The sequence below is a fragment of the Taurulus bubalis genome (assembly GCF_910589615.1).
Source record: "Taurulus bubalis genome assembly, chromosome: 2".
Taxonomy (NCBI): Eukaryota; Metazoa; Chordata; class Actinopteri; order Perciformes; family Cottidae; genus Taurulus; species Taurulus bubalis.
Genome location: NC_136590.1, coordinates 9,836,577 through 9,854,351, shown reverse-complemented (window position 1 = coordinate 9,854,351; position 17,775 = coordinate 9,836,577). Strand labels below are relative to the sequence as shown.

Sequence of the window (17,775 nt, the reverse complement as noted above, 5' to 3'; positions counted from 1 at the left end):
AATGGGAAACCGAGAACAAACATGTGTATTGTAGCCGAAGATGTTGTACTTTCATTATGTATGTGTGTGGATTAAGGTTGTATACACATCTTCCTTAAAGTAGTAACTTATTAGGCTACTCAGTGAAACAACTGGGTGAATTAGAGTACTTCTCTAGTGTAGACAGCCATGGTAACGTGTGGCATGAAAAGTGATAAAACGACAAGTTACCATGTCTCACCAAGTGGGGGTTTACTCTCCCTGGTGGACAAAAGGTGAAGACTGTCGCGGTTCAATTTGTGGGATTTTGTTCTTGACAAATAGCCTGCTTTGTGCATCATCTTGCACAAAAAGGTAACAATATCCATCAAAAACGGAAGCTGTCATTTAAATTATTAGATGAGTAAACAAACTATTTCAATGGAAAACCAACAAATTGCTTTCCATTAACTGAACTGTTTTTAATATCTTACAGAAATATTAACCTTCATTTGGAGAGAACCTAGAGTGTTTCATCCAACTGAAAGTCCAAGACGTGCGTGTAGATGGTTTAGTTGACAGTCAACCATGAACCACAAATAAAATATCCCTTCTTTAAAAAAAAAATCCAATTGACAAAGATGAACACTATTGGCAACACCAGTAGAACACACAAACTGGGACAAACTGGTGTAAGGAAAATACCTGCTGTGTGATTTATACTGGACGTCGTAGTGTTAATAAATCCAACAATGGGTAGTGATGAGCAAATATTTTTAGCTTGGCACAATAATATTTATGGACTGAAATGATGAATGAAAAGACAGTGCCATCAAAGAGAAAAATAGAACAGACGACTGCAACATAATGTGAAAGTAGGACAGTAATTGGAAAATAGCAACGTTCCTATTAACTACACTTGTATAACAAAAAGTTCATAACCAACATCCTTGATTTGATTAGATAAATTACATGGCAGGAAAATACATATAAATATAGCAAAGGGAACACAGTGGTCCACTCTTATCTTCACTTCAAGAATAAAAGTCTTCAGTTTGCGTCGATGCAGACTTCCTTGTGGTCCGACATATTCATGGAACAAAGTGGGATTAAAAAGGAGTGCTACTAGATGCAAGGAAAAATAAAACATTCAAGTATTAAATACTAGTGTAAACAAATCTATCTGTAGTACAGTACAATACTATTGTAGTGGGAATATTACATGATCATCATCATCATCTTGCTACATGTGAAAAAGCATTAGAGTTAACCACAATGTCTTTTAGCTGTACCGATTCACTGTGTATCCCATAATAAAAATCACATCTTCTCTAATGTTTTTGGAGTAATGTGCAGTGAGAGGTGATATTTCTACGGCGCTCCATCTGGAATCCACAGAACTTTACTCTGTTCCTGCTCCACGATGGTCATGATCTGAGTGCAAATGAAGGCAACACTGCCTCCTTGGACAACGCCTGCAACACAGTGAGGGTGGGGAGGAAGATTTACATGAGTGTGTGCCGCATTGGGCAAAAACTAGTGATTCTTCCCATTATCAATGATTCAGTCATTAATCAAAATGTAATTATATATTTATATTAGTCTATAGAATGTTAGATATTTATGAAAATGTTGGGGTACATCAAATGATTATTTTCTTCTTGATTGAAAAAGAAATTTAACAGCTTTATGCTATCTGTTTTTCAAATACACAAAAAGGGGGCAGTTGAAAAGGTTCAGTTCATTTTTCAGTACTTGTGCACACATGATAGCTTGCTTGAGAGCTACCTTTACAAAAAGGTGGACTATATTTTTTCTCCCAAGCCAAACAGAGCAGACTCTGCTTTGTTTGTAGGAGGACTTAAAGAGACAGGCACTAAAATGGAGCCTTTCAGACCGAGAGATAAGACATTGTTTTTAACGATAAGCCATGTAAACATGTTCTTGTAGAAACTAAAAATACAAATTTGATCCAGAAAATGTGCATAATATCAGAATCAGAACCATTTATTGCCAAGTACGTTTACACATACAAGGAATTTGTCCTGGCGGGAGGTGCAAAACATTTAACAATTTATTGTTGAATCTTAAATTTGTTCCTCAAATTGCTGTCTGACCAACAGTCCAAACCAAAATATGCTGTCATTACTCACATAAGACAAAGAAAAGCATCAAATCAAACAACTAAAAAGATAAAACTAGAAAATATTCAGTGTTCAAATAGAAATAATAATTTAACAAACGATGTATGAGCAACTTTCTGATAATCGACTAATCGATTAATTTGTTTTACCTCTAGAAAAAAAAATACATCTCACAAGTTCCCAGAAGGCAATACAACAACAGAGATGTGACCAGTTCCACTTCATGGCATCCACCTGATCATATTTATAGCCGCTGATTATTCCAAGTTATCTTGGGTGCAGAGGTTGGCTGGACGCCTCTCCTTGTTACTACATACAGTATTTCCTGGTATGTGTTCATTCCCAAAGCTCTTCCCTAGGAATCTACTGATTTTATAGTCATTAATCAGCTGGACAGTTGGGTGTGTCAGACTGTCTGCTGCTCTAGATACCAAAATGTTATATCTTATCTGAGAAAGACTACAGAGATACTTGTGCTCCAAAAAGCTCAGATGACCTCCAGTGCTGTTATAGTCACATTGGTCCAACTAAACTGGATTAAAATATCAAACTTTTTACCATAGTTTATTGTAACTGGATTTGTTTATTCTGCTTTTTTTTGTTTGTTGATAAAATATACACTTGCCATGTATAAATACCACTGACATGAACTGATATTAGATAGTTAGTTCTTATTTGGGTTTGAGATATTAGCTGCTGAGATTTCTGTTGCCACCACTATATAAAAAGGAGAAGCAATATATTTTTAAGGGTAGTGCTTAAAAGAATTGCTCGAATTAAAACAAATAGTCTGCAGTGACATGAGGGTTAAAAAGACAGGCTTTTATCTACACACTGGTGTTCAGCCCTGCAATTATATATTAATCATATACACATTTAGTTCATAGTTTAGTATACATGTCCCTATAAACTCAAAATAATTCTGGTCATTACTGTCTTTCCTGTATCTATGCTCTCTGTAGTACATCAGAGAGAAAGTCATTTCCACCAACCTGTGAAGAAGCGGCTGTACTCCTGCTCCATTTTCTGTGCCGCCTCATACTGCTCCTTGGAATGTTTCTGAGAGAGTTTATCCCGCAGGTACAAAGGGTCCTTCTGCTCTCTGGAGAGACAAACATCAGCACCTGTCAACATCCTTAAAAATCACACGACACAGAATCATAACACGGTGCGATACCAAGCTGTGGAAGGAGTCAGTTTGTCAAAACCAGTACATACATACATACACATAAAAATCGGTTCCTGTTGTATCGTTTTCTTAAGCGGGTTGCTCTAATCACTCCAGCAAATCTCACTTTGCATTTATTGACATGTAATTATTGTGCTTTTGTATTTGCAAGCTGAATATAAACCCCACCACATTTGCACTGTGGACATGACTGCATACTGAGGAACTAGGTGGAATAGTGATACAATGATAGGTGTATGTAAATGTGTAAAATGTGGGTTATAAAAAGGTGCACCCTTTTATAAGCCGCATCTACTAAATTTAAAGAAAAAGTCGTATTTAATCTTAAACAAGCTGCGGCAGTTTATAAGCCGCTGTTGCTGCTGCTGCTGCTGCTACTGCCCGCGTCCCCTCTGCCCAAGTTGGGCGTCGAGCCGGGGCTGGTCCCGCTACCTTCGGCGGTTGTCGGGGAGCAAGCTGTCGTGTTTTTAAATACACATGAGACAGTACGATGACAATACTTTTTATTTTTGTGCTGAATTTTCAGTGTTGTTTACTCAAACAGTGTTCGCTAGCTCGTTAGCTCGTCGCTCGTTAGCTTGCGCGCTGTGGAGGTGGTAAGAGAGGCAGGAATTCCCTCGCCGTCAGACCTGTTTTCCATCACCTCCTCGGGTGAGTGTGGTGGCATCGTCGGTGGGTGCCGGTGGAGAGCCAAGCAGGGTGGCTGGGTGAGAGGCACCGTGGGGCGGGGAGGACAGCAAGGAGTTTGGCTGCGGCTGAGAAGACCCTCCATTACAGTGAGATAACTCGTGAAAGGCATTTGGGAATATTTCACGTGAATTTTGTACCGTATGTCTCTGCAACTGCTGCTAAATTTAGAATCGTAAAAATCCTTAAATAAGCCACACCGATATTTAAGCTGCACGGGTCAAAGTTGAGGAAAAAGAAGCTAAAAAAGTAGCGTCGTATAACCCGAATTTTACGGTATATCATAATTTAAAGTATTTAAATAAATTAAAGAAAAATAGTCTCAAATTAGTTTTATGGATTTATATAATTTTTGCTTCAATATGATTAGGCTGAAACATTGCCCACAATTGGCTCAAACAGCAATTAGAGGTTTTTCCATATCCTACATTACAGTATCCATTATCATCAAACTGTGCAACCTTATCAGGTGCAACCTACAGCAAGTAGGATATAAACAAGATCTCTCTACTGCAAACCCTTCTAGCCCACTGGTTCACTCCATATTTGCACAGTCTTAATACTAAGTCATGTGACCACCCAGTCTTTATCCACTGGGAGCCCCTGAAACAACTTAAAATCTCACTCATCTCTCTGTGGCACTCAGGATAAAGTCAACATATTGGTCTGCTGTTGCCTCCCAGAGGAATAAGAGACCCACGAAAAAAGCTTGAGCTTCCATCAATCACTGCGGCAGGCAGGCAGTGGGAGGTGCGTTTGTGTGTGGCTGCGGTGGGCGGGGGAAGCGAGTGCATTAGCCGCCCACGCCACAGAGCGGAGCCACAGGCCCCGCAAGCTCTCCCTGGACAGCTGGCACTCAGCTGATGACAGCAAAAGCTTAGCAGGAATCAATCTCCACCATGTTTGCCTGCTGCACCACTTCATAGATTTGTGGGCGGGGGTGTGTGTAGCCGAGAAAGCCCGTTTCTACCAGGCGTGTGTGCGTCTGTTCACGCCAAAGATAATGAGTTCACTCAAACATTGGTAGGGACATGTTGTCAATGTGTAAACCTACTTCCTGTTCACATTAGTAGCCAACTTACAACAGTCAAAGAGAAGTTTAAAATAAATATATAAAAAATGACTGCAAAACCTGGAAGCGGATTAATGCAACTATAATGTATTGAAACAAGAACACCTGTCTTTGCAAGAGGAAGTTTGAAACCACAAGCTCAACTTAGTAGCTGCTCTGCCTTTTGATTCATACCATCAGTAGTACATAGTGTTTGTTCAGTTGTCATGGGATAGTAGATTATACAAATTTAAAAGAGACCACTGAGACTATGCACAGGGACACCCCCTCCTCCCCCGCATAAAGTACCATGCGGAGGAGGGGGCGGGGGTTGTCAACGGAATTAATCTCCCCATGCGAGTACAAATGAAAAAGCAGAGGGATCTATGAAATATCACAATCATGCTATCAAACCCTGGCAGGTGGTGGGAAAGAGCAGGCTGTGATTAAATCAGGTTGATAAATAATTTTTTGTTGCGTCTACAAGATGAATATGATTATGAAAGCAACATGACTTCTGCAGATGTCAACTGCCTGAGTGTCTGTCTTGATTGAAAGAAAATGAAATGAGAAATCTAAAAATCATATTTCCTGGAAGGTGAACTGGCATCAACAGAGGAGGGAGGGGGGGGAGACAGCCAAATGATCTCCTATATTAATGGAGAAGATTGTTCCATTTTTGATCAAATAGGAAGTGATGTCCAATAAGCTTACTGCAATACATAATTAAGTTGAATGCTAAAGCAACTACAGTGTTGGTTGATGGCATTCATATTACATTTTGATATGGGGCTACATTTCTGAAGACAAAAGAAGTCACATTTTCTTAACATAAACCGCCTCCAGAAACAAAAGCCTTGGATGAATGTTTTTCTCAGTATCTCGATAAAGGATCTGAACGTGAAACTGAAATTGGGTAAACAGCAGTGGCTCCAAAACATAAAAGCTCACTTGACACGTCTTCAGATAAGAAAGCATAAAGCAACTGAAACAAACATCTTTCAAGTCACGAGATTACTCACTTTATCTGCTTGGCATTTTTGTAGCGAATGTATATGACGATTGGGTAGATGTGAACGCTGTGAAGACGCTCGATGGCGTGAGGCGCAATGTCAAGTAAACAGTGACAGTCCTATGAGAGAAAATGACAGCAAGAGACTGCATGAGGAATGAGAGGTGGAGAGGGTGGCTCAAAGCAGAATGTTGCAAAAAACATGCAACTTTACTTATCTGAAACCTTTGCGAAGTATAGAACAAATATATTTTGATCAAATTGGCAGTTTTGCAATTATAGACACATATTACATTTGATTACTGCTGCACATGTATGGTGTAAAATACATTTAGACAGTAGTGCACAATCTTCTAGTCCACAGTGTCCTGGTGATAATCCTTTGATGGAGTTTAGGACACAGTGAGATGAAGTTACCTTCTCCGTGATCTCTTTTATTGAAGCTACAGTCGTCACATCAAAATGGCCGCTCCTCCGTTTGTAATCGATGAACACACAATCCTTTACTCCACGCTCTATTGCCTGCTGAGATGCCTTCATTATCTCTGAAAGTAAAATAAATACAATTTTGAAAAGTGTTATAATTCAAACTGATTTAGTTTCCTCTACTTGTTAAATTGTTTTAATTTGCAAACCAAGTATCTCTTAGTCAAAACCTCCTCTGCAGTATGACAATGAGAGTCGCATCCTTCATGAATAAGGAGAGTCGCATCCTTCATGAATAAACAAACTAACATCCTTCATGAATAAACAAACTAATAACAGATTTGTTGTGTGTGAACATGCTCACCAGGCAGACAACGACAGAACTGGTGCGGCGCCTCCTTCACCAACATGTCCTTACTGGCCTCCACTAATGGACCCAAGACCAGCACTGATCTGGGGAAAGAGCACTCCACTCTCTGGACCCTCTGGTACATCAGGCTGACGCCGTCTGAGCAGTTCAATACAGAAATATAATTCATTAGAAAATACACAAGAGGGCAAAGAGATACAGCTGCCCTTGAATAACCTCAGTTATTTATTTTCGTGCCCTGGGAAAGGTTGAGCCAGCGTAAGTTTTATCCAATTTTAACACCTGGAAGCTACCCGATAAATCTGTTGACCAATAATTTTAGGATATATTTGTATTCCCCATCCATATATTTCAATCTGATCATGATTTTTGAAACTTGAACCACTAGATGACAAAGTAATGTAATTAAGAATTAAATGGGACATTAAAAGAGCTATTTATCAATTTAGCTCATTTGATGAGTTGCCAAATTTCTTTTATTTTTCCCCCCTTTAATCTGATGTGAACACAGTAAACTGGAGATGTAAGACTTTCAACCAACAGCAAAACAAATGTGTCGCTTCTTTCCAACGAGTACCTTAAATTTGGGCAACTTTAATATACCTTTCTACAAATACTTCTTCCCTTTTACGAACATTATAAATGTTGATAGCAGGAATACTTCACTCTGTAGAATCAACTATTCTCGTAAACTCATTATGTGCATTTCTAATAAAGCTGCTTCAGGAGATGATTGTTCACCTTCTGTAATGGGTAAAGAATCTGTGCTTATGGCGTCCAGAGTCATCAGATCCTTCCCGTCCTTTGATCCGCTGCGCTTGTGTTTCATCCTGCGGCGGAAGAAGGATCGACGAGCGGCGGCCGACAGAGTCTTGCTGGTGCCGTTGTCGTCTTTCATATCGGCCGTGCCGTGTCTTCTGTAGAACTCCTGGTCCATCCTTATGGAAATATAACAGCATGTTCAACTCAACTGTGATTTACCCTTGATGAATATGGAAGTGATCATTCAGAGAAGTACAAAGGCCTAGATAAGTCAAAATAACATCCTTTACAGCAGTACATGCATGACCTCTAGTCTGGAAAACTAAACATTAGGCTGGACTTACATGTATTTACTTGGAATTTGCCCCTTTTCCAACCTCTGTGCATTCTCGTCGAGTTGCCAGGCCATCCAGTAGCCAAAATTGCCATTTGGTAGAGTATCTTCAACATATAGGATGTCATCTTTCTTAAAGCTGAGCTCCTGCTCTACCTCTGCCACCCTCTCATAAAGTGCTCTGATAAGAGATCAACAACACAGCAGTTATGACAAAAAAAAAACATTACTCTGACCTTTAAACAAGGACATACCAGATCAAGACAATTTCATACAAGATTATGAACATAAAAGCTTTTTTCAGATTCTACGTTTAAGATTCAGCTCTTTCATAGATTAGTTCTCGACCCAAAACGAAAATCATTTGACAATTTCTTTATGGTTGTTATTTAAGGCCAAACATCATGTTACTGAGGTTACGAGACTAATACTTTAATACTCTCACTAGTCAAACAAATCCAAGGATCTGTTGAAGTACCTTATGAAAAATCCATCTCCAGGGGACTCTTTGATTGCAGAGAGGTTGTCCACGCAGTTCTGGACCTTGAATGTGATCGTTTCAGCTGGTTTCAACATTTCCAGGTAAGCATCTTCTTTAGTTTTGTTCTTCATGCTGATGCCGTTGTACTGTTTGAAAACGTCAATTACATAGTTGACAAAAGGACTCTGAGCTTGGCTGCCAACAAAAAATGACTCATCATTTTCAATAAAAGCAAGCCAAACAATACACGCAATTTTTTTTAATAGAGATGTACTGCAGCTGCTAAAAGGGAGCAGTTCTTGAATATATAACCAGAGAGTGCTTTTGTTCAGCAACAGTGACTCAGGTGATGTCACACTCCAACATTGTATTGGGTGTTGGACAAAACTGCGAGATGCAAACTGGAAAGCCACCCAGAAAGTTGATGAATTAGGAAAAGTTTAGCTTCTTTCTTAACGATGTCAACAGCATTTGTATTAGACAATTCATAACAAAATCTTGACGTACAAATATTATTTAAATGTATTAAGATGTGACCAGAAATGTATATTGTGCACATGACATTCTTGGTAAATTAAAATGATTTTACCTCCAATATCAAGTCTCCAGGCAGCAGGCCGTCAGGACTCTTAGCAGGGCTCTCATCATCCAAACTCTCCACAAAGATGCCATAAAGGTTTCCCCCACAGACCTGAACTCCCAGCTCCACCTGGATCCTCTTCAGCCTTACCAGCCGAGGCTCTGCAGCCCGGAGTGTACTGGAACCAGGAAGCCTGAAGAAACCTTCCAGTCAAGCTTTGAAGTCATCTGTCCCTTCACTATAACGCCTCCAAAATAGCTTTAAAGCCTATATTTATTGGCTACTGCAATACTCCACTTTCACCAATCACAAGACAAGCCTTGTGGTTGTTTGCCTCTGCCAACCAGTCAACTTGCAGTCCAAAATGTCATCACTTCCATTTTCACCCATTAAAATTAGTCGTGAACGTGTCATAACTAGCTTGTGAATTGTTTAAATCATGGTCAAAAATGAGTTTTGATCACAGTCACCATTTACTTTGACAATTTCCAAATTTGTGTTCCTGAGATATTGCGTCACAACAATGGGACGGACGTACAGGCGGTCACGCCGGTGGCCGGAGCACAGCCATAAAAATGTCACAAGTGTGGAATATGAAAATAGCTGCATCTGTGGTCACAGAAACCATTTCCAGTCCTACCTAAAGGAGCTGTGAGGGCTGGTGGCAGGAGTCGTCTGTTTGGACGGCGGCGTCATGGTGCCCTCGTCCTGCTCACTCAGAGTGTCGGCGGTGCAGTGATTGTCCGGCGTGGTGGCTCCGCTGTCGCGGTTAGTCGGCTGGTTGCTGATCGACTCCATACGAGAACTAAGGACAACATTAGGGGAGTCAGAATCTTTTCTACTATACAACAAAAATACTTAAATTAAAGCTATTCATTGAATGTTGGAAATTAAAGACCAAAAAAAAAACAGTAGTTTCCTTGTGGCATACATTGTGTTAACTGTATTGTTTTGAATATAAACCCTTTGTGTAATGTTCGTATGTGTTGCTTGATCTCATTTGATTTGTTACATTGCCACTGCATTGTGTTGTCTGTTTGGAAGTGACTCATAAAAAAAAAAAAAAAGAAGTGTGGTTTGCTTTGAACAGCATAATCATTTTATTCATGTCCTCACGTTATGCTAGAACAGCTTTCACCTTGCACTGTACCGACAAGCTTCTTTTTTGCCGGAATGGTTCATTTGATGACCTTACATTTATGCAATCAATCTGTGTAAGTGACGGTTGTAGTGTTCCTCGGCTTCTTACCCTGAACGAGAGTGGTTGCCCAGCTGAAACATGTGAGGATTATACTGAGCCAAAATGGTGACAGTGTCACATTGCTGTCCGATCACCAGCCGCGCCTGCTGCTCATTGGCATTGCGAAGGTTGATTCCATTAAACTGAAAACAGTAGTGACTCATCAGACACAGAAAGAAAACAGTAAACCACAGCTGGATATCTAGTCGAAGTGTGGTAGCTGCTGTACCTCGAGGAGTTGGTCTCCGTACTCTAAACAAGCTTGGTGTGCGATGCTGCCTGCTGTCACTTTGGACACAAATACTCCCCCGTTCTCTCCGCTCACAATGGAGATCCCCAGTGGTTCGGCTCCTTTCTGCACTATCACATTGCGTGGCTCCTCCAAGTATGGCCTTCAGGGGAATAAAAGAGAATTATGTTTTACAATCGATGTCAAGACATCTGTGGTAAACCATGAAGACTGAAGGGCAAAGGCAACATGCAACCCTGAATGAAGAAAAATAAGATTTCTATGCAACATAGCTCTCTGTACTGTGGTTTGTTTCAGAACATTTCTTTAAAAGATACATTGCTAGCCCTCAGTTAATAAGAAATGGGAGCTGTGGGACATGTCAAATGCATTTCAGAAAGTAACTCAAAGTCATGCAATCATACAAAATTAAACAGCATTCTGAAAAAAAATGCCGACTTAAAAAAAAGGCATACATACTCATTAGCATTTTTTTAATATATATCAGGGCTATTAAACGTTCAAATAAATCAATCACAACTGCTGCTATATAATATAATATATCTGCAGCTCTCACAGCTTTGCAGGTAGTGCACTCTATGGGCTACAAGCAGCAAAGGACGAACCTCAAGCTTCTTAAAGAGACGAACTTAGGGTTAACTGCCAGTGGAAGTCTGACAGAAGAAGTGACATAAGAGACAAATCTGAGAAGGAGAGAGAAAAGAAAGAGTAATCACCCAAAGCAGGGGGGAAAGATGTCAGGTTGTAATGAACAGCAGCAGAAAGTAAAGAGATGAGGAAAAAATGATAGATGGGGAGTCGGTGCTTAATGATATGAGGATGGAGGCTCACAGCTTTGTTTACTGCTTCTCAAGCACTTAATTACAATGAGGCAGACAGAAGTACAGACAAATGGTGGAAAACACGCCATGTTCCGCTGAATAATGCCAGCATAACGACCCTGACGAGGGGCTGGCCTACCCATCCTTCCGCCTGTCACCAACGGAAGCAGGGCTGACTGATATCCTGGGCTGGGTGGAAATGGAGCTCTGCGATTGGCTGCTAGTGAAAGATGAGGTCTCCAAGTTGACGGGGGACGTTGGAGGTGTCGGGCTGCTGCACTCCGAATGTGAGATGGAGCCTGGCGTGTGCAGAGGAGAAAGGTATGAATTCAGACTTGATGTGTACTGCTGGGATGCTCATTGTCAGACAAAGTAGCTGCAAAACTATCATACCTTTGTCAGATCCAGTGGCGCGCGGATAACGAGTTGGAGGGATCTTAATGCGTTCTGCCTTAAACTGTAAAGTAGTGGAGGAGCCTGAACACCGCAAACAGAGAAAGTCATTAAAAGGTTCACTAAAACAGTCACTCACTTGTTTATGTGGCTATCAAGCCATGCAGATTGCAAGGTTTCCCCTCAGGATGTCACTGAGTGAAGATGGTAAACTGTTTTTTCCCCGACAAACATCATACTGCGCTGATGGGACTACTACAATGATAATGTATGATGTTGCCGATCAGTCACCGTCTTTTTCTGAGTCAGACAGAGTGCAGTACATGTCAGTGAATTTAGTGGCTTCTACGTCTTAACGCGTAAATTATCGGGGACCTTTCCTGGATGATGGACAGCAATCCTGGTATCCTTTTCCGGAGTCATTGTTTTAGCGAGCATAGTCTCCACCGATTTAGCACAGCACTCAGCTAAAACTTTTTGAATCACAATTAATGTCTGTTTCTGTATTTTGACGGCAACATAACGAACTAAGCGTAAACCTAATACGTGCTTTCAAGAGACACGCGAAAGGAGCCGGTGTTTGGTTAGGCTGATCTGGGCTACTGTAGAAAACATGGCGGTGTAAAAACGGCAGACTACATGAAGAGGACCCACTCTGTATATAGAAATGAAGGGCTCATTTTTAGCTGACGACGCCGCAACAATTCTTAGTTTCAGGTGATTATACACTAATGAAAACAAAGTTATGAATATCATATTAAATTTCTGCCAACAGATCGCCCTAAAACCTACACATTAGTCCTTTAAGTGAAATACAGCTCCCTGTAAACCAACTTTGTTGTTCTAAAATCAGTAGTGTTCCACTTTCGGTCAGTTTGTCCCTCCTATACACAATGGGAATCTCCGATTTCTGCTACCATCCCACTACAATGGAGGTGTAGTAGAGGTGTGTGCTGGGAACAATATCCTGGTTACTTACTACTTTCTAAAAACAGACATCATCCCTAATAAAACAGTTCACGTTTGTCTGTGGATCGTCCAGAGTAAACAGGATGTTGCTGCTGATCACAAAAACTATCTGCATGGCTCACTAAAACTAAGAGAACATTTGTAATTCGGCTGAACTGAACATTAACATGCAAATATATTCAAGTTTCTTTACAGGACATATTATACAACTAATCATTTGCCTAAAACTAGAAATGCAGTCGTACCCAGTCTGGCACTGGAGGGCAGGGAGTTGGTGCTGTGTGGTGGTTGGCTGCAGCTCGTCTCAGTCAAGTCTCCAGTGCGCTTGTGGCTGAGGTCCAGGCTGAGGCAACCTTGATGCTGGGGGCTAAGAGTGGAGAAAAAAGGCCTCAGTAAGTCCTTTCACGGTCAATGATTCAACTTGGAGGGAGATGTAATTTGCTACATGCCATCTGTTTATGAGATCTGGAGCAGAGGAAACACAGATTTAATAATGCATCTGGTGTATTTTTATTTACAAGACAACAATGTTGAATGTGAAAAAACTAAACTGGGACTGCAACTAAAGAGTACTTTCAGGAGAACATTTTTTTTCCTTGTTCCATTTTTACAAGTTCCCGGAGCCCAAGGTGGTGTCCTCAAATTTTTCCAACTACCTGTCAAAAACTCAAAGATATTAATTTATAATATCAGACAGAGAACACAGAAAGCATTGTGACACGCCACAATGCTTTAGTAACACCTGTGCTTTTCCTACTATTACAAGTCAAAATGTCTGCTGTGGCAAAGTGTGGAAAATGAAAAAAAAACTGGCAGATGTTAACACCTTGGGTGTGAATGTTTGTGGACGCCTGAGCTGGAAGCTGGAGGACAGTTGTTGTTCTGGATCTCATGGCTCCAGGCGGTGTACACTGGGTTCCTCATCACCGCAGTTACTGCAGGACACGGGGCTAAACCTTGCTGTGTTGGGTCTGGAGGAACGCATGGAACAATACGTGACATAAAGATCAAACTAAGCTTATCATCACCATGTCAGCAGCGTGAGAAGAGGAAAAAAATAAAAATAAGTATGTCACATTACATATCCATCCAACGAATATTCGCTCCGTCTGCCATACATTTCTAATGAAGCACGAACAACAGGCAAAAATCAAGCATGCATTTCCCATTTCCTGGATGCAAAAGCCAAAACAGGCAATGTTGTTTAAATGACTTACTTGACGGGACACTGCCGTAGCTGGGGGGTGCAAAGGGCATGCTGTACCGATTGGAACGCATGGGTGAGAAGCGCAACAAGTCTATCGGTTCTGGGGAGTGCTCGTCGTTAGAGAAACTCTGTACCTGCAAGACGCAAACAAGGAAGGATTTTTTTTCAATTTACACTTTAAAATATGGAAATCCACATACACATTAACAAGATAAGGACAGTATCTTAATTACCTGCATGGGGACAGGGATGTGTAATGGAGTAACATTTCGCCTCAATGCAGGTGCCGATTTTGGCCTGTACCTCCTCTTCTGCCGCTCCTCCGCTCTGCGTCGACACCCCTCCTCCTCAGCAGGTTTCTTGGAGCCGCTTTTGGCCTCTCCTGGAGGAGCGTCGGAGAAATAAAGCGGGTCCCCTGCCTCTCCTTGGTCCTGTGGGCTTGTAGCTTGAGCCGGCGTGGTTGGTGGAGTGCTGGTGGTAATTGTGGAGTCGGATGCAGAGCTGTTCTGCTGGCGATGTTTGAACCTGAACGAGTCGCTCCTGGCTGGCGGCGTGGGGGGGGTCTGAGCGGATTCAGATATTGAGCTCGGCGGCGAGTGCTTGGGCAAGTGAGAAAGAGACATGTAGTCCAGTTTCGAGGATGCCTCGGGTCTCCTGAAAGCGTTCACTTCAAAGATGGACTTCCTCTGTTTGACTTTTTTGTATATCGAGAGCTGGGCACAGTCAGGAATAGAATCTTCCGTTATAACTTTAGGCCACGTGCCTCCAGCGGCCTTTGCTGGTGAATTTTGCATTCTGTCCAAAGCTATCTGAGGAGAGATGCAGTCAGAGCGCACAGGGGTGAAAGTGAAGGGTCGATGGTGGAGCTCCTGCCTCCTGTAGCAGAAGTCTGGGTGGGGCTCTACGGGACTGTGGGAGGTGGAAAGGGAGCGGGAATGCAGGGAGCTGTTGGAAAAAGGCTTGTGGTGGCAGTGAGAGTTGCCGTTGCTGCTGTCCAAAGAGTTCCCTGTATCCTTACACGCTTCGTCCCCTCTGCCGCCCAAATCACAGCTGCAAATGTCTGTTTGTGTAGAGCAGTTGTGCTTGGAGTTCCTGCAGTTCCTGGCGTGGATTTCACAGGGCTGGAGCCGAGAGAACTTTTCCGAGTCTCTCAAACCTTCAAATAAACTTTGGCCAGAATAGCTCTGTGGTAGGAACTGTAGAAGATGATATTTAAATCAATGCTCATTTCATTATACTTTGATTTTTAAGCAACAAGAAATGAAAAGCATACAAGTGTGTGTGTGTGTGTGTGTGTGTGTGTGTGTGTGGACTTCACCTTCATGAGGGAGATGCTGAGAGAATCACGGCAGTTCCTCAGCAGAGACTCACATTCAGAGAGCGACTTGTTATCAACTGCAATGCCATTGATCTGTAGTGGACAAGATCAGAAAAGATTTCAGTAGTTACAACTTGCCTTCAAAGACAACATAATATACATCAATACGCTAGCCAAAGGCTGTGCTAGGGAAATCAAGTTGGCTCAGTATGTGTGTAAAAATATTTTGAGAATAGTTGGGAAAAGAAACAAAGTTGACAGAATGTGCAGGAAATCTGCTTGATCGAGTGCGCTGTTCGATGGACGAGAAGAATAACATTTTAAATATAGACTTAGATTTTTCTAAATCTAACAGCTATTCAATGTTGCAGCTTGATTGACAAACTCATTGTATTCTTATTTCCTGTCGACTAACTACCAATATTGTTTATGAGGAAGAGAAGTATATTGTGTGCAAAGAATTAGTAAACAGCGAGTATGCCTGTGTCCAGTAGAGGGCCCTAGAGGCAAACATCTCTGCCCACATGTGATCAAATGGGCATCATCTCATCATGTAACTTAACAAGTTTTTGAAAGCATACTCACAGCTAACAGTCGATCCCCGACAGTAAGGGCGCAGTCTCTAGCAGCTGGACTACCTGGACTCAAAGTGGCAACAAACACGGCACTTTCCAGACCGATGCCACTGTCTGAGAGGTAAGGCAGAAAATAACATCACAAATCCTATTAGACAGTTCGATCTTTAAAAAAAAACTAAAATCTATCTATCTTTGTATGCAACCATCCATCTAAAATAAAAATAAACTTTCACCATTACATGTGTTGTACTAAAACACTAATACCTACTGAATGTGATTAGTTTCATGTTAACAGCAGCATTTTATTGGTCAAGTTTATTGCCTAATTGGAGGTTGAAGCTGACCTTTGTGTCCAACCAGGTTTATCTGGATCGGCGTGATGATCCGTCCTCCGAGTGACTTCCTTCTGCGTACCACCAGATTGATCACTCCCTCGCCGCTCAGCACCGCTTTGATCACCTGTTTCCTATCCTTATTGGTCAGGTCCACGTCATTCATTTTCAACAACCAATCGTTCACCCTGCACAGAAGGAACCAGAGTGATAGTTCAATGAAGACATAAATGTTGTTTTAATCATCACAACACTTTCCTTACTTTAAACAATATGTTATTGAAATAAACACACTGCATTCTTCGTAATCTAAAATATGGTCTCATTTCAAATGATATACACGTATAAAATGTGCTGCAATTACTGGAGTGGCAAATTAGTGAAACATTTACCTTAATCTTCCCTCAGCAATACTTCCTTTATCCACTTTACTGACAAATATGCCACAATCTCCTGGTAAATAAGGATCATTTACCCCTTCAGCGATATCAAACCCAAGCGCTTTCAAATCCATGTCCTGAATATGACAACACATAATACATTTAAAGTTTACAAAGGTGAATTTACTAAAACAATAAGAGAAAACATCAAGATTCACAATGGTTCTTACTCTGTGCTTCTCAAATTCTACAACTTCCGTCTCCCACTCCATCGAGTCTGTGTCGATGGCTGAATCATGTGAACTGTGAACCATCAGCTGACGAAACCTTGCTTCCTTTTCCAACTGGTCCTCCATCTTTTCTCTGCAGGGCACAGAACATGATAAGTACAGTCCCCTTTCGAAGTAATTTTGCTCATTCAGTGACATACTTCCTCCACTGGGTAGCACAAAAGATCCGGTATGAAATAATTATGGATCCCCAAAACAAGAGGCGTACAGACTGACACAAGTAGAAACTGTGTGAATTGACAACAGTAGATACTTGGATACTATAATTCGAGGCTTAAAGCTCAAAATAGTGCAGAAAATGACTCAAACCTGTCATTGTGGCGGCATGACTCACTTTAGTTCTTTGAGTTCCCGCGCAGCGTCGTTCTTCTGCTTCCTTGTGTCATCCAGATTCCTCAGAGCATCTGCCAGATCACTCACAGCTCTGTCCCGCTCTCGTCTCAGGTTGTCACATAGCGTGCTGATGAATGCACATTATGAAAAAAAGAAATCAGCAATAGCCCAAATGCAAACAAATCTATTTTGGTCCAAGTCTTTCTTCAATAATGTGCAATGTAAACACAACATTTTCATATAACAAACAAGCATCTTCTGAAATCATTCCTTACCGTATGCTCTCCCTCTCTGCCACTATCTTGTCCCTCTCCTGAAAGGCCCAGTCTCGCCGGCACTTGGCTACCTCGGCCTCTTGCACGGCCTCCTTCAGCTCCTGAGAGATGGCCTCGTACTGCTTCCTAAGGATATCGATCTCCTTGTTGGCTCGTTCCATGTCCAGAGTGGCAGAGTCTTGTTTCTGAAGGAGTTGAAGGAAATGTACAGGGATGAGACCAGCAAGATGCTTTTTATCCAATAGAGCCATGTAGACTCCAGGGAGGTTTTGATCCTGACATTTGCACTGTATAAAAAGAGTCCTCATTCCTTCCTATAACGCCACACCACTGACTCAGCAGGGGTTCTGATGTACAGTCTCCGGCAGAATTAAAAACCACAAGAGTCACCTAGT

At 41.5% G+C, this 17,775-nt stretch overlaps 1 protein-coding gene across 1 annotated transcript in view; it reads right to left on the bottom strand.

The window, feature by feature from the left end:
* Positions 1–440: 440 nt before the first annotated feature.
* Positions 441–17,775, bottom strand: part of LOC306733246 (disks large homolog 5-like) — a gene marked incomplete at its 5' end in the record, with an annotated part of 28,895 nt that continues 11,560 nt past the window's right edge. The window contains 26 exons of the mRNA XM_079214455.1: positions 441–1,433; positions 3,095–3,204; positions 6,052–6,161; positions 6,459–6,586; positions 6,832–6,975; positions 7,579–7,775; positions 7,944–8,114; positions 8,412–8,560; positions 9,004–9,187; positions 9,635–9,799; positions 10,244–10,377; positions 10,464–10,626; positions 11,090–11,167; positions 11,445–11,604; positions 11,699–11,782; positions 12,913–13,034; positions 13,494–13,638; positions 13,885–14,008; positions 14,108–15,070; positions 15,193–15,285; positions 15,778–15,881; positions 16,115–16,290; positions 16,495–16,619; positions 16,713–16,845; positions 17,107–17,232; positions 17,381–17,565. Coding sequence (XP_079070581.1) covers positions 1,330–1,433; positions 3,095–3,204; positions 6,052–6,161; positions 6,459–6,586; positions 6,832–6,975; positions 7,579–7,775; positions 7,944–8,114; positions 8,412–8,560; positions 9,004–9,187; positions 9,635–9,799; positions 10,244–10,377; positions 10,464–10,626; positions 11,090–11,167; positions 11,445–11,604; positions 11,699–11,782; positions 12,913–13,034; positions 13,494–13,638; positions 13,885–14,008; positions 14,108–15,070; positions 15,193–15,285; positions 15,778–15,881; positions 16,115–16,290; positions 16,495–16,619; positions 16,713–16,845; positions 17,107–17,232; positions 17,381–17,565 — 4,377 coding nt within the window. The 3' untranslated portion in view covers positions 441–1,329. The remainder of the gene's footprint in view (positions 1,434–3,094; positions 3,205–6,051; positions 6,162–6,458; positions 6,587–6,831; positions 6,976–7,578; positions 7,776–7,943; positions 8,115–8,411; positions 8,561–9,003; positions 9,188–9,634; positions 9,800–10,243; positions 10,378–10,463; positions 10,627–11,089; positions 11,168–11,444; positions 11,605–11,698; positions 11,783–12,912; positions 13,035–13,493; positions 13,639–13,884; positions 14,009–14,107; positions 15,071–15,192; positions 15,286–15,777; positions 15,882–16,114; positions 16,291–16,494; positions 16,620–16,712; positions 16,846–17,106; positions 17,233–17,380; positions 17,566–17,775) is intronic.